This window comes from Gigantopelta aegis, chromosome 12 (genome assembly GCF_016097555.1).
Source record: "Gigantopelta aegis isolate Gae_Host chromosome 12, Gae_host_genome, whole genome shotgun sequence".
In the NCBI taxonomy this organism is placed as follows: domain Eukaryota; kingdom Metazoa; phylum Mollusca; class Gastropoda; order Neomphalida; family Peltospiridae; genus Gigantopelta; species Gigantopelta aegis.
In genome coordinates this window covers 47,183,502-47,206,680 of record NC_054710.1, presented here as the reverse complement: position 1 = coordinate 47,206,680, position 23,179 = coordinate 47,183,502, and the positions used below count along the sequence as shown (strand labels likewise).

The 23,179-nt window shown below is 36.3% G+C and overlaps 1 protein-coding gene across 3 annotated transcripts in view; it reads left to right on the top strand.

Annotated features, from left to right (window-relative positions):
- The first annotated feature begins 259 nt into the window (after positions 1 to 259).
- LOC121386772 (ABC transporter G family member 20-like) overlaps positions 260 to 23,179 on the top strand; it is an 85,719-nt gene continuing 62,799 nt past the window's right edge. For 2 of the 3 annotated variants that reach the window (XM_041517782.1, XM_041517781.1), the window contains exons 1-3: positions 8,017 to 8,166; positions 13,432 to 13,591; positions 17,189 to 17,343. In XM_041517782.1, coding sequence (XP_041373716.1) covers positions 8,039 to 8,166; positions 13,432 to 13,591; positions 17,189 to 17,343 — 443 coding nt within the window. In that variant the 5' untranslated portion in view covers positions 8,017 to 8,038. Of the gene's footprint in view, positions 515 to 8,016; positions 8,167 to 13,431; positions 13,592 to 17,188; positions 17,344 to 23,179 lie in introns of those variants that run through there. The other variant, XM_041517783.1, reaches the window with a different exon arrangement.

Below are 23,179 nucleotides of genomic sequence, written 5' to 3'. Positions count from 1 at the left end.
AGTAGCCTTGTGCTTGGAACATGTATGGGGTACCTGTAAAAAAAAGTACTCAAATTTTGTGCGAGACTAGGGATGTTGTAAAAACATCTGGTTATACAGAAAATGAGCCATGAAAGGTACCATTTTCTGCAGTTAATACTTTGAGGTAGGGGTTGTAGTACTGATATTTATGGGTGATAGTTTGGTTGTGTTAACATGGTCGCCTATGGGATTTTATTTGGTATAGTCTTACCTGTAGCTGTCGTGTGTACCGGTGAGATAACTCTTCTAACTAACAGGTTAGTTGATATGATAATGTGACAGTTATTTACCCTTGACGTCCATTGGGCTTTGAAGTTTGATTGCTGAACACTTTTTACTGCAATGTCATTACCTTGATAAAGACTACGGTCATGCAGGATAATGGTCAGTTACCTGCCGTTTGGGTTGACAATGTCCACAAGAGTTACGGCAGAGGGCGCTCGAAGACCGGGGTTCTAAAGGGCCTGTGTATGACGGTCCAGCAAGGAGCAATGTTTGTATTCTTGTTCATTCACTTTTCGTAGCTCGAGTCACCTCCAACCCTTCCCTTATTGATAATGATATGTAGGGAAGCGCTAGAGGACACTGTGTAAATAGTTTGTTCTGTTTAACGACACTATTAGAGCACACTGATATATCAATAATCAGCTATTGGATGTCAAACATTTAACCTATGTAAAGTTGGTTTCTTATTCCTCGTTCTTCATTCCTTATTAAATATCAAATACGTAACTGGAAATTCCGTTTCACATTCGATTTCTGCGTGTTACATGTTTATATTTATCAACAGGTAAGGTTCTGTCTGAGGCCTTGCAATATTGTCTAAACAAGTCAAAGTTCGGTATTATCGCAATATATCAAAAATATTTTACTCCTTTTTGACAATAAATGGGCAGCAGCAGCAGCAACTACAACTATTGGTACTACTACTACTACTACTACTACTACTACTACTATTATTATTATTATTATTATTACTACTATTATCGTCAAAATCACCATTACGGACAATCAAAGTAATTTAGACTGACAACAAAATATGATACTATCACTTGTCAGATGTAAGCAGTTATAACCATTCAACATTCAGCACAGTAAAATTAAACACACTACCTGGCGTTGGGCTGAGTCCTTAGAAGTGGTTTTGTTTAATGACACCACTAGAGCACCTTAATTTATTAATCATCGGCTATTGGATTTTAAACATAATTTTGACAGTTTTAAATAGGAAACCCGCTACACTTTCCCATTAGTAACAAGGGATCCTACACTTCCGACAGACAGGATAACACGGGCGTTGCTAAGTAGGACGGATCGGAGCCGGGCTAAGTAGGACAGGACTAGTCTAAGTAAGTCGGGACCGGTCTAAGTAGGTTGGGGCCGGCCTAAGTAGGTCGGGGCCAGTTCAAGTTCAAAACAGTATGTACGTGCCTGTATACCACTGACGTTCAGGCGCACCTATCCCGGCCTTAGCCTCTGACTTCGCCAGTGACTGAGTTCGGGACAGGAGGGGGAGGTAAGTTGGAGGTGGGCGGAATTTTCAATAGAATTTAGAAAAAGGTCAAAGACCTAAGACCAAAAGGTAGAATAACCTGCATGTCTGGAAATACAATTAAGTCCAAAAATAAAATTGGAGTGCTCGGCCGAAAACATTTCTGGTGATTTGAGCAATTAAGACGGACTGCCTAAAATAAAGTGTGTCAGACTATTTATAAAAAAATAAACAAAGTTTTAGAAATGGCGACCAAAAGTTTAAAGTCTGACAAGTCCATACTCACGGAATGATACCGATAAACCCTATTGGCTGATGGACTAGTTGTATAATACTCTTATATATGTAACTATAGCGATAAACTCTGTTGGCTCATGGACTAGTTGTATAATACTCTTATATATGTAACTATAGCGATAAACCCTGTTGACTCATGGACTAGTTGTATAATACTCTTATATATGTAACTATAGCGATAAACCCTGTTGGCTCATGGACTAGTTGTATAATACTCTTATATATGTAACTATAGCATTCGTACTAGTAAGGGGTGGGATTTATCTCAGTAAATAATAATAATAATAATAATCTTTATTATTACACGGTTACATAAATAGTAGTGCACTAATCTCCCTTGTGGCCTTCTGTCTATTAAGCATTAAATATTATTACTCTGCATATAATGAAATAAACAATGTAATACCAAACCTCAACATAACTATCCTTCATTAAATGCATGGAAACTATATGGTAAATACCCATGGTGCATACATAATTAATACAAACAAATGTTACATACAAACAAAAGTTATCACAACTTGATATAATCATAAATAAATAGCATTTAAACGTACAGTCTCCTGCGTAAAGATTGTACTAAACATTTTCAAAAGCCAATGTTGTTATGAATTGTTTAAATTGTCTTTTAAATGAACGTAAAGATATACTTTTTTAATAGAATCTGGAATTGTATTCCCTGTTTGAACACCGGAATATCATAAAGGTAGACTAAACTCCAACAAGAGCCTTATGTGTTGGAAAGATGCATACCCGGACCACCAACACATACTGACACTTTAACAAATGAAAAACGCGTAATTTCAGAATTAATAAAAAAAAAAACCGTGATTATTCCTGCTAACTGGGGGCAGCCATTTTGTTTCGTTTTTGTAACGTCCGGTGGTATAGCTTGGGGCGAAGTGACGTCAGCTCAGGTCCAACTTCTCTATTATGCACAGTGTAAACAAATGCTCTAATTTACGACAAGGTGCTTCGCTTTCATCAACCTGACTTTTAAAACAACATAAATGACTTGATAGCATAATAAACTATTTAACTAAATACAAGATACACCTGCCAATCAAGAACCACAGGTACAGGCCACGGAAAGAAAAGACCAATTAAGCAAGAAAACACTCCCGACTATTATTTCAGTACGTGGGTTAATTTATATCCAAAATATAATATAGTTATTTCAACACTTTGACAATGGTGGTTTATTTTGTATTGAAAAATAAACCACATATTGTCATATACACGTTGCTGAGATGAATATTATTACAGAACATTGCGATGCATCCGCAAAAATCAGGTATGTTTTGTTTCTTCAGTTCGAAGACCGATTCCTGACGTGACACGTCAGGTATTACGTAACCAGCTCGCCAGAGGACGTATTCACTGGGATGGTACAAAATGGCTGCGCCCGTTATATATAATAGCCGTCACATTTAACCGTTTTATTAATTAACTACACGATCATACTTGTTGATATTAAGCAATAATGTGCATTATGTATCGTTGAATATGCACACCGGTCCAAAAGCCTTGCTTTAGCATTCCTTTAAGGAGTTTATACAATTCAGAGTTGGGTCTTGGCAATACAAGATTATTATGTGTTGCTGATCTCAGGTTATATTTATTTGAGCCTGATGATGGTATGAAATAATCACTTATATATGCAGATGCCATCGCCTTATACACTAATGTACCCGTATGGTATATGCACCTATAATCAACAGACAACCACTGTAATTCCTTAAAGAAATCTGCTGAAGGAGTTAGCAGTGGTTTATCAAGCTTAGCCACTCTGTTTTTGTAGCTTTATTAATCTGTCAACGTATGTTGTATTGCAGCGGCCCATGTTACTGACCCATAATCAAATATGGGCAGAATATATGCATTATAGAATAGAGATTTTGATTCTGGGGTGAGAAATTGCTAATTCATCTCAAAAGAGCCAGTTTAGATGAAACGTGTGAACAAATGTGATCAACTTGTGTCTTTCATAAAAGAAGAATTTAACTTATTTTTGCCTAAATTGATGGAATTAATATCGATGTCCCATTGAGAGATATCGAGTGTGCAATAAAATTTCCCCTTAGTAGAGGGTGTAGATTTATTACAACTAATATCATTAGTTATTACAGGTTCTATGTTAGTTTCACTATATTTTTCCTCTGACTATCAGTTTTATGTGGACATATATGTATAACATATTTTTGTGCATACCTTTAAAATTAAGACTAGAAATGTTACTACTAATTTTGCTATCACACATACAAATAATCATATTATACTGATGATATAGATCAGACAAAACTAGATATCTGTTGTTAATGTCATCATAACTTTTAACAGAATTTGTAACATTAATACAGGGCCTGTACTGCATGTCCTAATCAGACCAACCATACTGATGACATTGACGAGATGGGAAAAAAAAGAAAGAAAGAAATGTTTTATTTAACGACGCACTCAACACATTTTGTATACGGTTATATGGCGTCAGACATATGGTTAAGGACCACACAGATTTTGAGAGGAAACCCGCTGTCGGCACTACATGGGCTACTCTTTCCGATTAGCAGCAAGGGATCTTTTATTTGCGCTTCCCACAGGCAGGATAGCACAAACCATGGCCTTTGTTGAACCAGTTATGGATCACTGGTCGGTGCAAGTGGTTTACACCTACCCATTGAGCCTTGCGGAGCACTCACTCAGGGTTTGGAGTCGGTATCTGGATTAAAAATCCCATGCCTCGACTGGGATCCGAACCCAGTACCTACCAGCCTGTAGACTGATGGCCTAACCACGACGCCACCGAGGCCGGTTTCACGAGATGAATGTCCATAAAAACCACAGTCCCAGCATTGAATGGAAGTGTCTCTTTGTCTTCTATGCTTATTTCCTGAGAACGAATGGCTGATTTTGTATTCGTTGATAAACAGGTCGTGCTGGTTTCGATTGTAAGGGCTAGCTTTGGTCTGCACGATATTATACTTCTTATAAGGAACTTTCTGGAAGTGGATCCTTTCTGGTTGATTGTGTTATGTTGTAATGACTTCTTCTTTGATATCGACGTTCATCAGCCATTTGTGACATATTTGTATCATCATGCTTCGTGATTTTTATCACTTGATGCACACGCTGTATGGGGAATGATGTTCCTGTCGTATTCAAGTGAATTCCATCACGATCGTGCAGGTGTTTCACTGTGGCACCAGTACCAAACACAAACTGTACACTGATGAATCCTATTGTGTTTCTTTCAGCTAGCTGTGCGATTGTATCATCATAAGAAACTATATCAATGTCTGCTCTTGGTCACAAACCACAGAGATGGATTTAGGATAGACATTTTTGTTTGGTCATATCAATAAGTTCCTGGTAATCTTGTGTCATCTGATCAACAGAGTTGTCTTTTGCCGTATCGTTACCACCAAGATAAATGATGACATCACTGAAACTTGTTAGGTTAATTTTTGCAAGTTTATTGGATAGTGGTTTAATGCTTGTACTTCTGTTTGTGCGTATCGGTACCTCAGGTTTAAGACCTTGTAAACTGATGTGTTTCAGCATTGAGCTTGTACTTCTGTTTGTGCGTATCGATACCTCAGGTTTAAGACCTTGTAAACTGATGTGTTTCAGCATTGAGCTTGTACTTCTGTTTGTGCGTATCGATACCTCAGGTTTAAGACCTTGTAAACTGATGTGTTTCAGCATTGAGCTTTCAATGATTATAATGTTATTTTACTGCTCAGGCTCAGGTTCTTGTGCTGCTCCTCTCGGGAGTTGGAGTGTCTGTGGTGTCAAGCTGTCTCTCCTGGCCATGTAGCCCTTCTTTTAACTGATCAACAGTTGCGGAAACATTCTTAACTCACTGCAGACATTAATTTTGTCAGTAACACCACTGATTTTTTCAATGTTTTTCCTGTGCTTTCTTTGAGCGCTGGTTTGTGAGGTCAAGTATGTACCTCGTCTAACTTCTTGTTCAGCTGGGAGACTGCATGTTCATATTCACTGTCCATGGTAGCCTTGTTAACAGTGAGTTTTAGTTTTTCAATTTCAGTGCGAAGCCTGAAGCAAATGCTATTTTCTAATTTTATATCGGTGATTTAGTGTGACAGCTGAGACTGTGATAGTGAGTCATTCTTTATTTTCAAATTTTCTTCTACATAGTGCCTTTGATTTTTCTATCTCATCTGATAGTTGCTCAGGCTCGTACGTGGGGGGGGGGGGGTTGCGAGGGGTCTGCCGAGGTCCGTCCGTGGATGTGTAAAAAATATATTTGACATATTTTGAGACAAAGAAACATTTCAAATTTATTTCCCAGAATGCAGGAAAATGCATCTCCTGCATTCTTGATTAAAAACAATTGGGGGGTGAGGGCATGCCTCCGGACCCTTTTGGGTCGTCGATTACGCACGCACACACACACACACACACACACACACACTATAAATTTCTGCGTACGGGCCTGTTGCTGTTGTAGTTTAGTTACTTGATCGTTATCATCTTCTTTATTCACTGAATACACTTCTACAGCTATGACATTTTCAATCAATGTTCTCATTATCCGTTACAGTGGGTTGTTTAATGTTGTCTTCCACCAGTTCACAATGTGACCATTATTTTTTTTGAAATTCTGTTGGTACTGGTTGAGTGCTCGTTTGAGATGCTTGCCTCGCAGGATCGAACTACCTCGGTGGATCTATTCAGCTGATTGAGTTTTTCCTCGTTCCAACCAGTGCACCACAACTGGACAAAGGCCGTGATGTGTGCTTTCGTGTCTTTGGGAAGGTGCATATAAAAAGATTCCTTGCTGCTTTAAAAAAATGTATCGGGTTTCCTCTGATGACTGTGAGTCAGAATTATCAAATGTTTGACATCCATTGACTGATAATTAATTAATCAATATGCTCCAGTGGTGTCGTTAAACAAAACAAACTTTGGGTGGGGTTTTTTTGTCGTACTAGTCACTAGGGGTTTCTGTTTGAGGGAACCTGTCGGACGGACTGTAGGTAACACTAAACCAAATAACTTCCGGCTGGATCGAGGTGCACCGAACTTTTGATAGAGAAGTTAACACCATAAGTCCTGTGTTTGGTTATAAATGTAAGTGTGTTGGTTGTAAAAAAAAAAAAAAAGTTTATTCTGGGCTAAAAATATATGCAATTTTATTGCATCTACTGATCTAGTACCACTGTGTCAAGTAGCCTTGTGCTTGAAACATCTATCATCTATAGGGTACATGTAAAAAAAAAAACATCTGGTTATACAGAAAATGAGCCATGAAAGGTACACTTTTCTGCAGTTAATACTTTGAGGTAGGGGTTGTAGTACTGATATTTATGGGTCATGGTTTGGTTGATATATTGCATATAGTGTTTTTAAACACAAACGTTGACTTGGTCGCCTATGAGATTTTATTTGGTATAGTCTATTGTCCGAACCAAATTGTTAACAGCTACGAAACATTACTCTCCTACCTTTAATTGCCGTTAGATTTCCTCCAAAGTTAGTCCAGACACAAATCTTAAAAAAACCCATTACAATGACACAGATTCCACATACCAGATGCTAACCATGTCATCTATATCGACTTCGCTGAGAGCGCATAGGGAAAAAAGCATGTAATTTTGTATCAGCTGCCATTAAATTTTTGACTTTTTATGGAATATTCTTCAAGAGGGGTGAAAGGATAGGACTTAAATCTAACAACGTCATAACATGTTATGATATAAACGCAAACGTGATGACGTCATATTAGTAAAAAAATTAAATTATTATTATTATTATTATTTTAATGATACCACTAAAGATCATCGATTTCATATTAATTGTGTCACATATTTTGGAGGCTTTCACCCCTCTTAAAGAGTATTCCATAAACAAGCAACATTGTTACATGGCATACGGCAGAAAACTGCGTGTATTTTTCCCTATGCAATCTCAGCAAAACAATATCGGCGACATCGTTGCAGTCTAGTGTGTGGAATCTGTATATTTGTAGTGGTTTTTTTGCGATTTGTGTCTGGACAAAATTTGGAGGAAATCTAACGGCAATTAAAGGTAGGAGAGTAATTTTTTGTAGTTGTTAATTTGGTTCGGACAATAACTCTTCTAAATAACAGGTTTTGTTGATATGATAATGTGACAGAGTTATTTCCCCTTGACTTTCATCAGACTTTGAAGTTTGATCGCTGAACACTTTTTAACTGCAATGTCATTATCTTGATAAAGACTATGGCCATGCAGGATAATGGTCAGTTACCCGCCGTTTGGGTTGACAATGTCCACAAGAGTTACGGCAGAGGGCACTCGAAGACCGGGGTTCTAAAGGGCCTGTGTATGACGGTCCAACAGGGAGCAATGTTTGTATTCTTCTTCTTCGTTCACTTTTCGGTTTGACTGTTTACCCCAAGACACCCCATGATACCCCAATATACCAAAACACCACCAAGATGCCCCAAGACTCCATAAATATTTGTAAAAATTAATTAAAATGTACTATTTTATCAAATATTTAGTGGAAAATGAAGTAAAAGAATTAATTTTAAGCCTTCAAGGGATATTCCTGAGTTTGCTGCAGTTTTTAAGATGTTATCGACTAACAGAGACTTTTTAACAATTGTAATTACATATTAAATATATTTTTGTGCATAAAATATTAGCAGCTGTATATTAAACGTGTTTGTGATCGTTCTAATATTTGTTCAATTTCATTTTATTTCTTCAAATATAAGTTTTTCGTACATAAGAAATTATTGAAGACAAAATCCAGTTTGGGCGTCTTACAAATATTAAGACGACCAGAAACACATTGAATATACAGACACTGATATTTTAAACAAGAAAATATATTTAATATGTAAGTTTAATAGTAGAAATATTTTATTAGTCGAAAACATCTTACAATGCAGCAAACTCAGGAATGTCCCTTCAAAGGTAGGGTCAACTCAAACAAGAGCCTTATGTGTTGGAAAGATGCATACCCGGACCACCAACACATACTGACACTTTAGCAAATGAAAAACGCGTAATTTTAGAGTTAATAAAAAAACATGATTATTTCTGCTAACTGGGGGCAGCCATTTTGTTTCGTTTTTGTGACGTCTGGTGGGATAGCTTGGGGCGAAGTGACGTCAGCTCCTGACCATCTCCTGTATGTACAGTGTAAACAAAAGCAGTAATTTTCAACAAGGGGCTTTTCTTTGATCAACCTGACTTGTAAAACAGCATAAATGACGTAATAATATATTAAACTATTTAACTAAATATATTTCAAGTTGCATTAACGGGAGAAAATGTGGTTATAGTATTTTTCTCTGTTTAATAATCCAAAGGAAAAATATACACTATTAGGCCTATTGATATGCTACGTTGGAGCAAAAACGACAACCCACGATACGCAAGTGATAATTTTTTTTTTTTCTGTGGGACTACGTAATTGGTCAGTTCTGTGGTTTTAGATGGAAAAGTCTACTTAATCAATAGTTTTACAGAACTATTTACAGTAATAAACCATGTCCATTACAATTTTAGGGGCGACAGGTAATATTCCACAATACCGGTATGTATTTTTGTGTCTATAGACAGCGTCAGTTAATTGGCTCGTCTGGTTACCAATCAAATACACACCTGCCAATCAGGAATTACAGGTAGAAGCAACTAACAGCATAGACCAATTAACTAAGAAAACACTCCGTGTATCATTTCAGTACGTAGGTTAAGGCATGGGCAAAACATTGTTAATTGTTTCGACTTGTTGTGTAGCCACTTTAACAATGGTATTTTATTTTGTATTAAAAACAAATATATATAGTGCTGGATATACTTATTGCTAGCTTACTGGGATGTGTATTATTACAGAACATTGCAATGTATGACTATTTATCATCCCGCAAAAACCAGGTAGATTGTGTTTCTCTAGTTTAAGGCTCATTCCTGACGTGACGCGTTAAGTATTACGTAACCACCAGCTCGCCAGAGGGCGTACTCACTGAGATGGTACAAAATGGCTGCGCCCGTTATATATTATAGCCGTCACATTTAACCGTTTTATTAATTAACTATACGATTATACGTGTTGATATTAAGCAATAATGTGCATTATATATCGTTGAATATGCATACCAGGCCAAATGCCTTAATTGTCCTCTCCTTTAATGACGGCGGATTGCCAAGGGAGATAATAAATAATGAATAAACAGAAGAAAAAAAAAATACTTCAAAACTATAGATTCCCAGTCTTAGAGCTCCACGCGGTAAGATGTGTTTGTTTCGCTTGTGCACACTGCACATGCTTTCGTGTGCTCGACTTGGGGGTCCTTCATTTCATTGTTTTTGTCAGCGAAATGAAGTTTTTTGCTGGGATGTATGCGGCCAACTGATTGAACGCTGGAACGCTTCTCGTTTCGACAGCCTGCACCACCAGGTTGGATTCTTTTTTAGCGAGATTCCTTGCCTCCAAATCATTTCTCCGTCTGACTATCGACTTGATTTTTTCGTGACTTGTATGACGGCCATTCTGCAGAACGCCACGATTGTTCGCGTTTAGTCTCTACATGTCCGAGCCTGTCCTAGCAGAACTGGAAGATTGACCGCCCCACTCTAAGAAGAAATAGGAAGCGGGGTCGGCCCCTACTACTCTTTTTCTAGACTTTACCTTGCTTTATAGTGATACCATCTCGTATCCTCCAGAGTCGGGCCTGTCCGCACCACTATACCAACCCATGACGACTGGACTATACCCTAGTCTGATACTCTCTCTCGTTCAGACAGATTCGGCTTCTCAAGATCTGTATTTCAGCACAGCACTACACCTTCAACGTCTATCGACTGTCAGTCTAGGGGTTTTCTTGACGGGATGCAACCCATCTCGTCCCTTTAAGCTGTGCACCCAGACGGCCTTAACGAGGCCACTCGCGTGGACATATCGATCGGATTTTAAACTTTTAGATTTTTTTAAGGCGCTTACATTTTTAGCATCAGTGTAACGCAAATCAAGCCAAAATAAGTGGAGTAGTTGGTTGAAAAAAATTGCTTCAATCCAGCTAATCATGTTTTATTTTATTTTTAAATTAAAATTATTATATTATTTATTTTATATTTCTTTAATTATTTTTAATTTATATTATTTATTTTATTATTATTATTATTTTATGTTTATTATGTCAGCATTCTGTTAAAACCCGGCAGTGTTCTCGTTTGGTGAAAATTAAAGGTGTGCGGCTGAGCGACTCCAACACACACACCACCCCTCAATTCTCCCTCTTCCAAGTAGATCAGAAAAAAATCCACTAAAGACATTTGAAAGCTTGGTTACCATATATTGTTGCATGTTAGTTGACTATGGATAGCCTACCCCTTATTTAGCCCCTCAGTATCTGGTACAAAAATTGTGTAAAATCATGTAATTGAACTGGAGATAATGTCAGTCTGTCATTCACAGGCAATCATTTTGGTGAATCGATTAGTTTTAATATTATATTTTAATTAAAATTTCAAGTTATCTCAAATATCTGGGGGGGGGGGTAAATAGGATCTTCATATGTAGGATAACACTGTTCTGACCTTTTTATTTTCGCTAGTACTTGTGGTAATTGTTTTTCTAAAGCACTTCAAATCAAGGCTTAGCGGCAGTTGATTTAAGGTGCTTCCACGCTGTTAAAGTACTTACTTTACGGACCAAGGCATGTCGGGCCGCTACGCCTAACGGCCGTGGGAAAAACCCAGCAAAACAAGGGTTGGAAAAATGTATTGGGTTTTCCTCTGATGACTAGTGTCAGAATTACCAAATGAGTGGGGGGTGGGGGGGGGGGTGGGGGTAAACCTAATTGAGAGGGCAATTTTTAATGGAGGTATGGATCAGATCACAAGCCAGATTTTTATATTATTTATATACTGATATCAAACAAACATACATTTTCGTCTTCAGTGGGGGCACATGCCCAGTCTACCCCCCATCCCCAGTTCGCGGTTCCTACGGGCATGATTGCGTCAAAAGCACTCAAGACTGAATACTTGTGGAATTAACAATAAAATTATTAGTATTTGCGCATATCATGTGCACTCATTAAAAACCCAAATACGGACAGACTTTCCAAATGTGTTCAGAATTTATTGATAATTGTACAATATTTAAGCCGGCAAACATCTAAACCAGTTTTATTTCTGATGTTTATTATGGGTCTTTTTTTCATATTAATATTGATTCAGAAGTAAATTATGCTGCAATTGTGTTAGCTGCCCTATCTAGATAAATAAATAGACCGATACGTTGGTTTACTACCACCCACTGGTCTGTAGCCTGAGATTAACAAATGGGATGTGGGACAGTTTACTTAACGGTAAAGCTTGGTTTTTTCTATAAATATAAAATATAAGTGAATACTAGGCCTATATTAAAGTTTAGAAAACGAGCCTGAATTAACATTAAGTAATTATGCAGGGCTTCTAGATTATGATAGTCCCACTCCCATGGCTGATATTAACTAGTAATTAATTGTAATGGCTATGTAGGGCTAGTTAACTAATATTGCCATGCCCAATGGCTAGTGATATTCAATGTTGGGCTAGTAAATAACTAATATTGCCATGCCCAATGGCTAGTGATATTCAATGTTGGGCTAGTAAATAACTACTATTGCCATGCCCAATGGCTAGTGAATTTTTCTTTGTCAGATGTTGCAGTTGAGTCTTATTTTGTAAATATGAATATCCTGCCCCCACACCCAACTCCCAATGTTAGTGTTTTTAAGCTCTATCTCCCTCTTTAGGTGACACATCTGATTATTACTATTATTTTGTAATATTGTATTAACTTAAAGTAAAGTAGGGCTAGTGAATGTTTAATTGTGGCTAGTAAATATTTTAAATCACTGATCCCATGGCTAGTGGATTTTATAAAAATTCTAGAAACCGTGAGTAATGTAAATAGAGAATGCCTACACAACAGTTTGTAAATAACGGAATCGTTTTGATTGCCCTTGATCGTTTGGTTTCGGTCAAATTCAAATTTACGACCCACTAGCAAATTTTTATTTGGCTGGGAAAACCATTACAACCACTAAGTATTTTTAAAATAATTGAATTGAAATGTGGTCATAATTATAGAGGAAATACTGTAGTCTCTGTTAGTGGGCAACATCTTAAAGGGACATTTTGACATTATCGACTAACAAAGACTTTTTAACAGTTGTAATTACATATCAAATATATTTTTCTGCATAAAATGTTAGTGGCTGTATATTAAAAGTTTTTCTGATCGTTATACTATTTGTACTAGCTTAAATTTCATTTTATTTCTAAAAGTATAATTTTTTCGTACGTATGAAATTATTTGAAGACAAAATCGAGTTTGGGCTTTTTACAAATATACAGACACTGATATTCTAAACCAGAAAATATATTTAATATATAAGTTTAATTGTAAAAATATTTTATTAGTCGGAAACATCTTACAATGCAACAAACTCAGGAATGTCCCTTTAACAATAGCAGAAAACTCAGGATTATATGGCAGTGATAATTTGTCATAATCTTCTAAACATATTATACATTACGTCTGGCAAAATAGAGAATGTATATTATTGGCTTTATCTTATTAAATTTTTCTTCTTCTGTTTTTTGAACAGTTATGGATTGCTAGGTCCCAGTGGGTGTGGAAAGACCACCCTGTTGCGGTGCATTGTGGGAAGACTGGGCGTGGACGAAGGGCGTGTTGTTGTTCTGGGTAATGTTCCTGGTGCCCGTGGTCATGGGATTCCCGGCCGACAAGTGGGTTACATGCCGCAGGTATCACACAGGTCACCACCACTAAGGCCTGACATTTCTTATTTAACATTTTATATGGGCTGATTCTTATACAATCCGACGCCATATAACCATAAATAAAATGTGTTGAGTGCGTCGTTAAATAAAACATTTTCCAGTTCTTACACAAAACAATATCGGGAATGGGAATTATACACACACACACACACACACACCCCGAAAATTGCAATGTCAGGAAACATTTGGTTTTCAAAACAATCATGATTAGCAATATTTATAGTTAATTGCAAAATTGATTAGCAACTTCTGTTTACAGGGACATTCCTGAGTTTTCTGCATTGTAAGATGTTTTCGACTATTAAAATATTTCTACGATTAAACTTAAATATATTTTCTTGTTTAAAATATCAGTATCTGTATATTCAATGTGTTTTTGGTCGTCTTAATATTTGTAAGAAGCCCAAACTAGATTTTGTCTTCAAATAATTTCATACAAGTGTACGAAAAAATTATAATTTAGGAAACATTTTTTTAATTTAACCTAGTACAAATATTCTAACGATCAGAAACATGTTTAATATACAGCCACAATTATTTGATGCAGAAAAATATATTTGATATGTAATTATAATAGTTAAAAAGTCTGTTAATCGATAGCATCTTAAAAATTGCAGCAAACTCAGGAATGTCCCTTTAATGTTTTAAAATTGTGAGATTGTGTAGTGATCTCTGAAACTCAGGAATGTCCCTTTAATGTTTTAAAATTGTGAGATTGTGTAGTGATCTCTGAAACTGAGGAATGTCCGTTTAATGTTTTAAAATTGTGAGATTGTGTAGTGATCTCTGAAACTGAGGAACGTCCCTTTAATGATTTAAAATTGTGAGATTGTGTAGTGATCTCTGAAACTGAGGAACGTCCCTTTAATGTTTTAAAATTGTGAGGTTGTGTAGTGATCTCTGAAACTGAGGAACGTCCCTTTAATGTTTTAAAATTGTGAGGTTGTGTAGTGATCTCTGAAACTGAGGAACGTCCCTTTAATGTTTTAAAATTGTGAGGTTGTGTAGTGATCTCTGAAACTGAGGAACGTCCCTTTAATGTTTTAAAATTGTGAGGTTGTGTAGTGATCTCTGAAACTGAGGAACGTCCCTTTAATGTTTTAAAATTGTGAGGTTGTGTAGTGATCTCTGAAACTGAGGAACATCCCTTTAATGTTTTGAAATTGTGAGATTGTGTAGCGATCTCTGAAACTGAGGAACATCCCTTTAATGATTTAAAATTGTGAGATTGTGTAGCGATCTCTGAAACTGAGGAACATCCCTTTAATGATTTAAAATTGTGAGATTGTGTAGCGATCTCTGAAACTGAGGAACATCCCTTTAATGATTTAAAATTGTGAGATTGTGTAGCGATCTCTGAAACTGAGGAACATCCCTTTAATGATTTAAAATTGTGAGATTGTGTAGCGATCTCTGAAACTGAGGAACGTTCCTTTAATGATTTAAAATTGTGAGATTGTGTAGCGATCTCTGAAACTGAGGAACGTTCCTTTAATGATTTAAAATTGTGAGATTGTGTAGCGATCTCTGAAACTGAGGAATGTTCCTTTAATGATTTAAAATTGTGAGATTGTGTAGCGATCTCTGAAACTGAGGAACGTTCCTTTAATGATTTAAAATTGTGAGATTGTGTAGTGATCTCTGAAACTCAGGAACCTCCCTTTAATGATTTAAAATTGTGAGATTGTGTAGTGATCTCTGAAACTTACACACATGCCTCTGAGAATTAAATATTTCTATAAACTATCGATTGCGCAAAAATAAATTCAGGTAACTCTTCTTCTTTTTTGCGTAACCTGTTATGTCCATGTAAAGAATGTCCTAAATTTAATGTGTGAACGGTAAATAGGTTACGCTAAATTAAGATTTGCGTGAAAGACGTGCAAACGAAACGATCGTCTCCACAATTTTTAGGAGCCTGACATAGCAAATTGCAACGTGATACTGAACAAAATGTTCCCTGTATGTATTATAACATGTTATCTATTTTACATATACATGTACAACACGGTTTTCATGTAATAAAAACAGTTTCCAAAACTACTAACTTGTTAAACAATTTATTTAGCATACATAATTACGTATTTGATCAATATTGGTTTTGGCAGCAACAAAAAAGGGCACCTTTCTAAAAGTTATTTTTATTCTAAATTGAAAATGTTTTTGTTGGTGGGCCCTTAAAGCATAGAATAAAAAATGTCTGGCCTAACTGTAGTAGATCTGGAAATTTATAAACTTAAACAGTCATCCTGCCAAATCATATCATTTGGATTGGCCGCAGTGGTTAAGCCACTGGACTGCAGACTGGTAGGTACAGGGTTCGCAGCCCAGTACCGGCTCCAAACCAGATGGGTAGGTGTAAGGCCACTACACTCTTTTCTCTCTCACTAAACAACTAACCCGCTGTCCTAGGTGTCCTGGACAGATAGCTGAGGTGTGTGCCCAGGACAGCATGCTTGAACCTTAATTTGATATAAGTACGAAAATAAGTTGAAATGAATGAATCCCCTTCGGGGCTCTGAATAGGAAGTACACTATGACCTGCTGTTATGTTTTTAAAATAAGACTATCACTGTTTCTGCCAGAAAGAAATTTTTGGGTATGGCGCTATGGAATTGAATGCAACCACAGTCATAAGGGGGTATGGGATGCCTCCCCCATAAAAAAAATGGGTTACGTTTAGGGTTAGGGTACAGTGATGATAAGAATAATTAATTTTGTCAAAAGGTTAACTTAAAAAAATTAAATTTGCCAAAAATTTGGGTATGGCGCCATACCCGTTTTACCCTCTGGCAGAAACCCTGACTATATGTACATTGGACGAGGAAAGGGTTTGTGATAAAATAGGAACTTTATTGAATTAAAATGTAACAGAATCCAGAACTAAGTCAGGCCTGTAGGAGTTGGGATGGGGGGACTATCTCTGCTCAGTCTAGTGGAGGGGGGCACATGCCACTTTTTGGCCAAGTTGTTGCCAGATACCTTGAGATGACAATACATATTGTTTCATTTCCATTAAAGGTCATTTCAATATTATACAAATTGTTGAAAATCCTGCCTTAAAATTGCTCTTTGACTAAAAGGGGAAAAGACCAAAAGTAAACTCCCTTAAATAGTGGCATAGTTTGTATGATTTTTCTCTTGAATGGTGATGCAATTTTATGACTTGTGTATAGTGTATGTACTGAAAACATTAAAATGACTTCAATACATGTATAAAGCATTCTTGTTTTCTGATAGAATTCTTCTCAAAAATAATTTCAGGAAATGGCCCTTTACCAGAAATGTCCGGTAGCCGAGAGATCGAATTCTTCATAAAATAATTTCAGGAAAAGGCCCTCTACTAGAAGTGTACAGTAGCCGAGATCGAATTCTTCTCAAAAATAATTTCAGGAAAAAAGCCATCTACCAGAAGTAGCCGAGAGATTTAATTATTTCCACTGAAATCATCTTAAAATTAAATTATTATTAAAATATTTAAAATATTTGATCTGTCTTCAATAGATATAAAAGCTGACATCATCAGGAGACTTAAACAAACTAAGTCGAAAATAATTTCAGGAGATGGCCCTGTACCAGAAGTTTACGATCAGTGACACGATGACATATTTCGGTCACTTGCACGGGATGACCAGGACTCAGATCGGAAAACGGATTGATTTTCTTCTGGACTTCTTAACACTTCCAGACAAACACCAGATGGTCGAGCAGCTGAGGTTTGTACTTGTAGCCAGGTCAAATGAGTGTGTTACGTTTATAATACCGAGTGCTGTTACAAGGGGACTACTGATGTAAATGACCAGGAGGTTGACAGATGTTTGTAAACGACCGCTCCTCTTTTTGCAAACACACAACCGCGGGTTCACTGAGTGAAGCCCTTGTTAAAGTGAGGGGTAGGGGAAACGTAGCCCATTGGTAAAGTGAACGCCTGATGTGCGGTCGGTCTAAGATTGAACCCCATCGGTGGGTCAATTTGTTTGTTTCTTTATATGTCTGCCTGTCCAAAAAATGGACATGAAAACTTAATATTATGATAACAGAAGAAATGCTATCACATCGATTTGAACTTATTAGGAAAACAACTACTAATATAAAATCAAACACATTCAATATAAAACTATGCATCGAATTGTAACTACAAATTCGCATTGATATAAATGTGACTTATGCTCCTATCTCTTTTCCCTTTATTTTCTCTCAGACAGACATATACTTTTTTAAATGTCATCATCATCACCATCGCCATCACTACCATCCCTACCACCCTATATTATACCTGACATTATACCTTATTAATGTCATTAATTATTTATATACATTATAGCAGAGCTCGACCATCACCATCACCACCATCTCCACCACCATATATTATACATGACATTATACCGTATTAATGTCATTAATTATTTATATACATTATAGCAGGGCTCGACCATCACCATCACTACCATCCCTACCACCCTATATTATACATGACATTATACCGTATTAATGTCATTAATTATTTATATACATTATAGCAGGGCTCGACCATCACCATCACTACCATCCCTACCACCCTATATTATACATGACATTATACCGTATTAATGTCATTAATTATTTATATACATTATAGCAGGTCTCGATCATCACCATCACTACCATCCCTACCACCCTATATTATACATGACATTATACCGTATTAATGTCATTAATTATTTATATACGTTATAGCAGGGCTCGACCATCACCATCACTACCATCCCTACCACCCTATATTATACATGAAGTTATACCGTATTAATGTCATTAATTATTTATATACATTATAGCAGGGCTCGATCATCACCATCACTACCATCCCTACCACCCTATATTATACATGACATTATACCGTATTAATGTCATTAATTATTTATATACATTATAGCAGGGCTCAACCATCACCATCACCACAACCACCCATCCCTACCACCCTATATTATACATGACATTATACCGTATTAATGTCATTAATTATTTATATACATTATAGCAGGGCTCAACCATCACCATCACCCATCCCTACCACCCTATATTATACATGACATTATACCGTATTAATGTCATTAATTATTTATATACATTATAGCAGGGCTCAACCATCACCATCACCACCATCCCTACCACCCTATATTATACATAACATTATACCGTATTAATGTCTTTAATTATTTATATACATTATAGCAGGGCTCGACCATCACCATCACCACCATCCCTACCACCCTATATTATACATAACATTATACCGTATTAATGTCTTTAATTATTTATATACATTATAGCAGGGCTCAACCATCACCATCACCACCATCCCTACCACCCTATATTATACATGACATTATACCGTATTAATGTCATTAATTATTTATATACATTATAGCAGGGCTCGACCATCACCATCACTACTATCCCTACCACCCTATAGTATACCTGACATTATACCGTATTAATGTCATTAATTATTTATATACATTATAGCAGGGCTCAACCATCACCATCACCACCATCCCTACCACCCTATATTATACATGACATTATACCGTATTAATGTCGTTAATTATTTATATACATTATAGCAGGGCTCGACCATCACCATCACTACCATCCCTACCACCCTATATTATACATGACATTATACCGTATTAATGTCATTAATTATTTATATACGTTACAGCAGGGCTCGACCACCACCACCACTACCATCCCTACCACCCTATATTATACATGACATTATACCGTATTAATGTCATTAATTATTTATATACATTATAGCAGGGCTCAACCATCACCATCACCACAACCACCATCCCTACCACCATATATTATACATGACATTATACCGTATTAATGTCATTAATTATTTATATACATTATAGCAGGGCTCAACCATCACCATCACCACCATCCCTACCACCCTATATTATACATGACATTATACCGTATTAATGTCTTTAATTATTTATATACATTATAGCAGGGCTCGACCATCACCATCACCACCATCCCTACCACCCTATATTATACATGACATTATACCGTATTAATGTCATTAATTATTTATATACATTATAGCAGGGCTCAACCATCACCATCACCACCATCCCTACCACCCTATAGTATACATGACATTATACCGTATTAATGTCATTAATTTTTATATACATTATAGCAGGGCTCGACCATCACCATCACTACTATCCCTACCACCCTATAGTATACCTGACATTATACCGTATTAATGTCATTAATTATTTATATACATTATAGCAGGGCTCAACCATCACCATCACCACCATCCCTACCACCCTATATTATACATGACATTATACCGTATTAATGTCGTTAATTATTTATATACATTATAGCAGGGCTCGACCATCACCATCACTACCATCCCTACCACCCTATATTATACATGACATTATACCGTATTAATGTCATTAATTATTTATATACGTTACAGCAGGGCTCAACCATCACCATCACTACCATCCCCACCACCCTATATTATACATGACATTATACCGTATTAATGTCATTAATTATTTATATACATTATAGCAGGGCTCGACCACTCACCATCACCACCATCCCTACCACCCTATATTATACATGACATTATACCGTATTAATGTCATTAATTATTTATATACATTATAGCAGGGCTCGACCATCACCATCACTACCATCCCTACCACCCTATATTATACATGACATTATACCGTATTAATGTCATTAATTATTTATATACATTATAGCAGGGCTCGACCAACACCATCACTACCATCCCCACCACCCTATATTGTACATGACATTATACCGTATTAATGTCATTAATTATTTATATACATTATAGCAGGGCTCAACCATCACCATCACCACAACCACCATCCCTACCACCCTATATTATACATGACATTATACCGTATTAATGTCATTAATTATTTATATACATTATAGCAGGGCTCAACCATCACCATCACCACCATCCCTACCACCCTATATTATACATGACATTATACCGTATTAATGTCATTAATTATTTATATACATTATAGCAGGGCTCGACCATCACCATCACTACTATCCCTACCACCCTATAGTATACCTGACATTATACCGTATTAATGTCATTAATTATTTATATACATTATAGCAGGGCTCAACCATCACCATCACCACCATCCCTACCACCCTATATTATACATGACATTATACCGTATTAATGTCGTTAATTATTTATATACATTATAGCAGGGCTCGACCATCACCATCACCACCATCCCTACCACCATATATTATACATGACATTATACCGTATTAATGTCATTAATTATTTATATACATTATAGCAGAGCTCGACCAACACCATCACCACCATCCCTACCACCCTATATTATACATGACATTATACCGTATTAATGTCATTAATTATTTATATACATTATAGCAGGGCTCGACCATCACCATCACTACCATCCCTACCACCCTATATTATACATGACATTATACCGTATAATGTCATTATTTATTTATACATATACAGCAGGGCTCTCATCACCATCACTACCATCCCTACCACCTATTATACATGACATTATACCGTATTAATTATTAATTATTTATATACATGGCTCAACCATCACCATCATACTATCCCTAAATGTACATGACATTATATTATTTATATACATTATAGCAGGGCTCGACCACACACCATCACTACCAGGTACCACCCTATATTATACATGACATTATACCGTATTATGTCATTAATTATTTTATATATGTTACAGCAGGGCTCACCAACACCATCACTACCATCCCTACCACCCTATATTATACATGACATTATACCTTATTAATGTCATTAATTATTTATATACATTTAGCAGGGCTCGACCAACACCATCACTACCATCCCCACCACCCTATATTGTACATGACATTATACAGTATTAATGTCATTAATTATTTATATATGTTACAGCAGGGCTCGACCAACACCATCACTACCATCCCCACCACCCTATATTATACATGACATTATACCGTATTAATGTCATTAATTATTTATATACATTATAGCAGGGCTCAACCATCACCATCACCACCATCCCTACCACCCTATATTATACATGACATTATACCGTATTAATGTCATTAATTATTTATATACATTATAGCAGGGCTCGACCATCACCATCACTACTATCCCTACCACCCTATAGTATACCTGACATTATACCGTATTAATGTCATTAATTATTTATATACATTATAGCAGGGCTCAACCATCACCATCACCACCATCCCCACCACCCTATATTATACATGACATTATACCGTATTAATGTCATTAATTATTTATATACATTATAGCAGGGCTCGACCATCACCATCACCACCATCCCTACCACCCTATATTATACATGACATTATACCGTATTAATGTCATTAATTATTTATATACATTATAGCAGGGCTCGACCATCACCACCACCACCATCCCTACCACCCTATATTATACATGACATTATACCGTATTAATGTCGTCATTAATTATTTATATACATTATAGCAGGGCTCGACCATCACCATCACTACATCCCTACCACCCTATAGTATACCTGACATTATTAATTATTATATACATTATAGCAGGGCTCGACCATCACCATCACTACCATCCCTACCACCCTATATATTATACATGACATTATACCGTATTAATGTGATTAATTATTTATATACATTATAGCAGGGCTCAACCACCACCATCACCACCGTCCCCACCACCATGTATTATACATGACATTATACCGTATTAATGTCATTAATTATTTATATACATTATAGCAGAGCTCGATCATCACCATCACCACCATCCCCACCACCATATATTATACATGACATTATACCGTATTAATGTCATTAATTATTTATATACATTATAGCAGGGCTCGACCATCACCACCACCACCATCACCACCATCCCTACCACCCTATATTATACATGACATTATACCGTATTAATGTCATTAATTATTTATATACATTATAGCAGGGCTCGACCACCACCATCACCACCATCCCTACCACCCTATATTATACATGACATTATACCGTATTAATGTCATTAATTATTTATATACGTTACAGCAGGGCTCAACCATCACCATCACTACTATCCCTACCACCATATATTATACTTGACATTATACCGTATTAATGTCATTAATTTATATATATATTATAGCAGAGCTCTACCTTAGCAGTTGCCCGGGCTGTTTTGGCTACCAATTTCTCTCTCGGGCTTCCAGATATCTAAAACCGATAGTCTGCCGGGCTACTCAACTTTTTTTGCACATCCAGTTACTCTGCAATTAACAAGATGCTTAAAACCTAAAAAAAACAAAAAACTAAAGCAACATGTTTCAATAAAAATAAATGATTTTGCTTTTTGCTGTCTCTTTTTTTAATTTATTAAAATTATGGGGCTATCGATTTTTACTGAGGGCTACC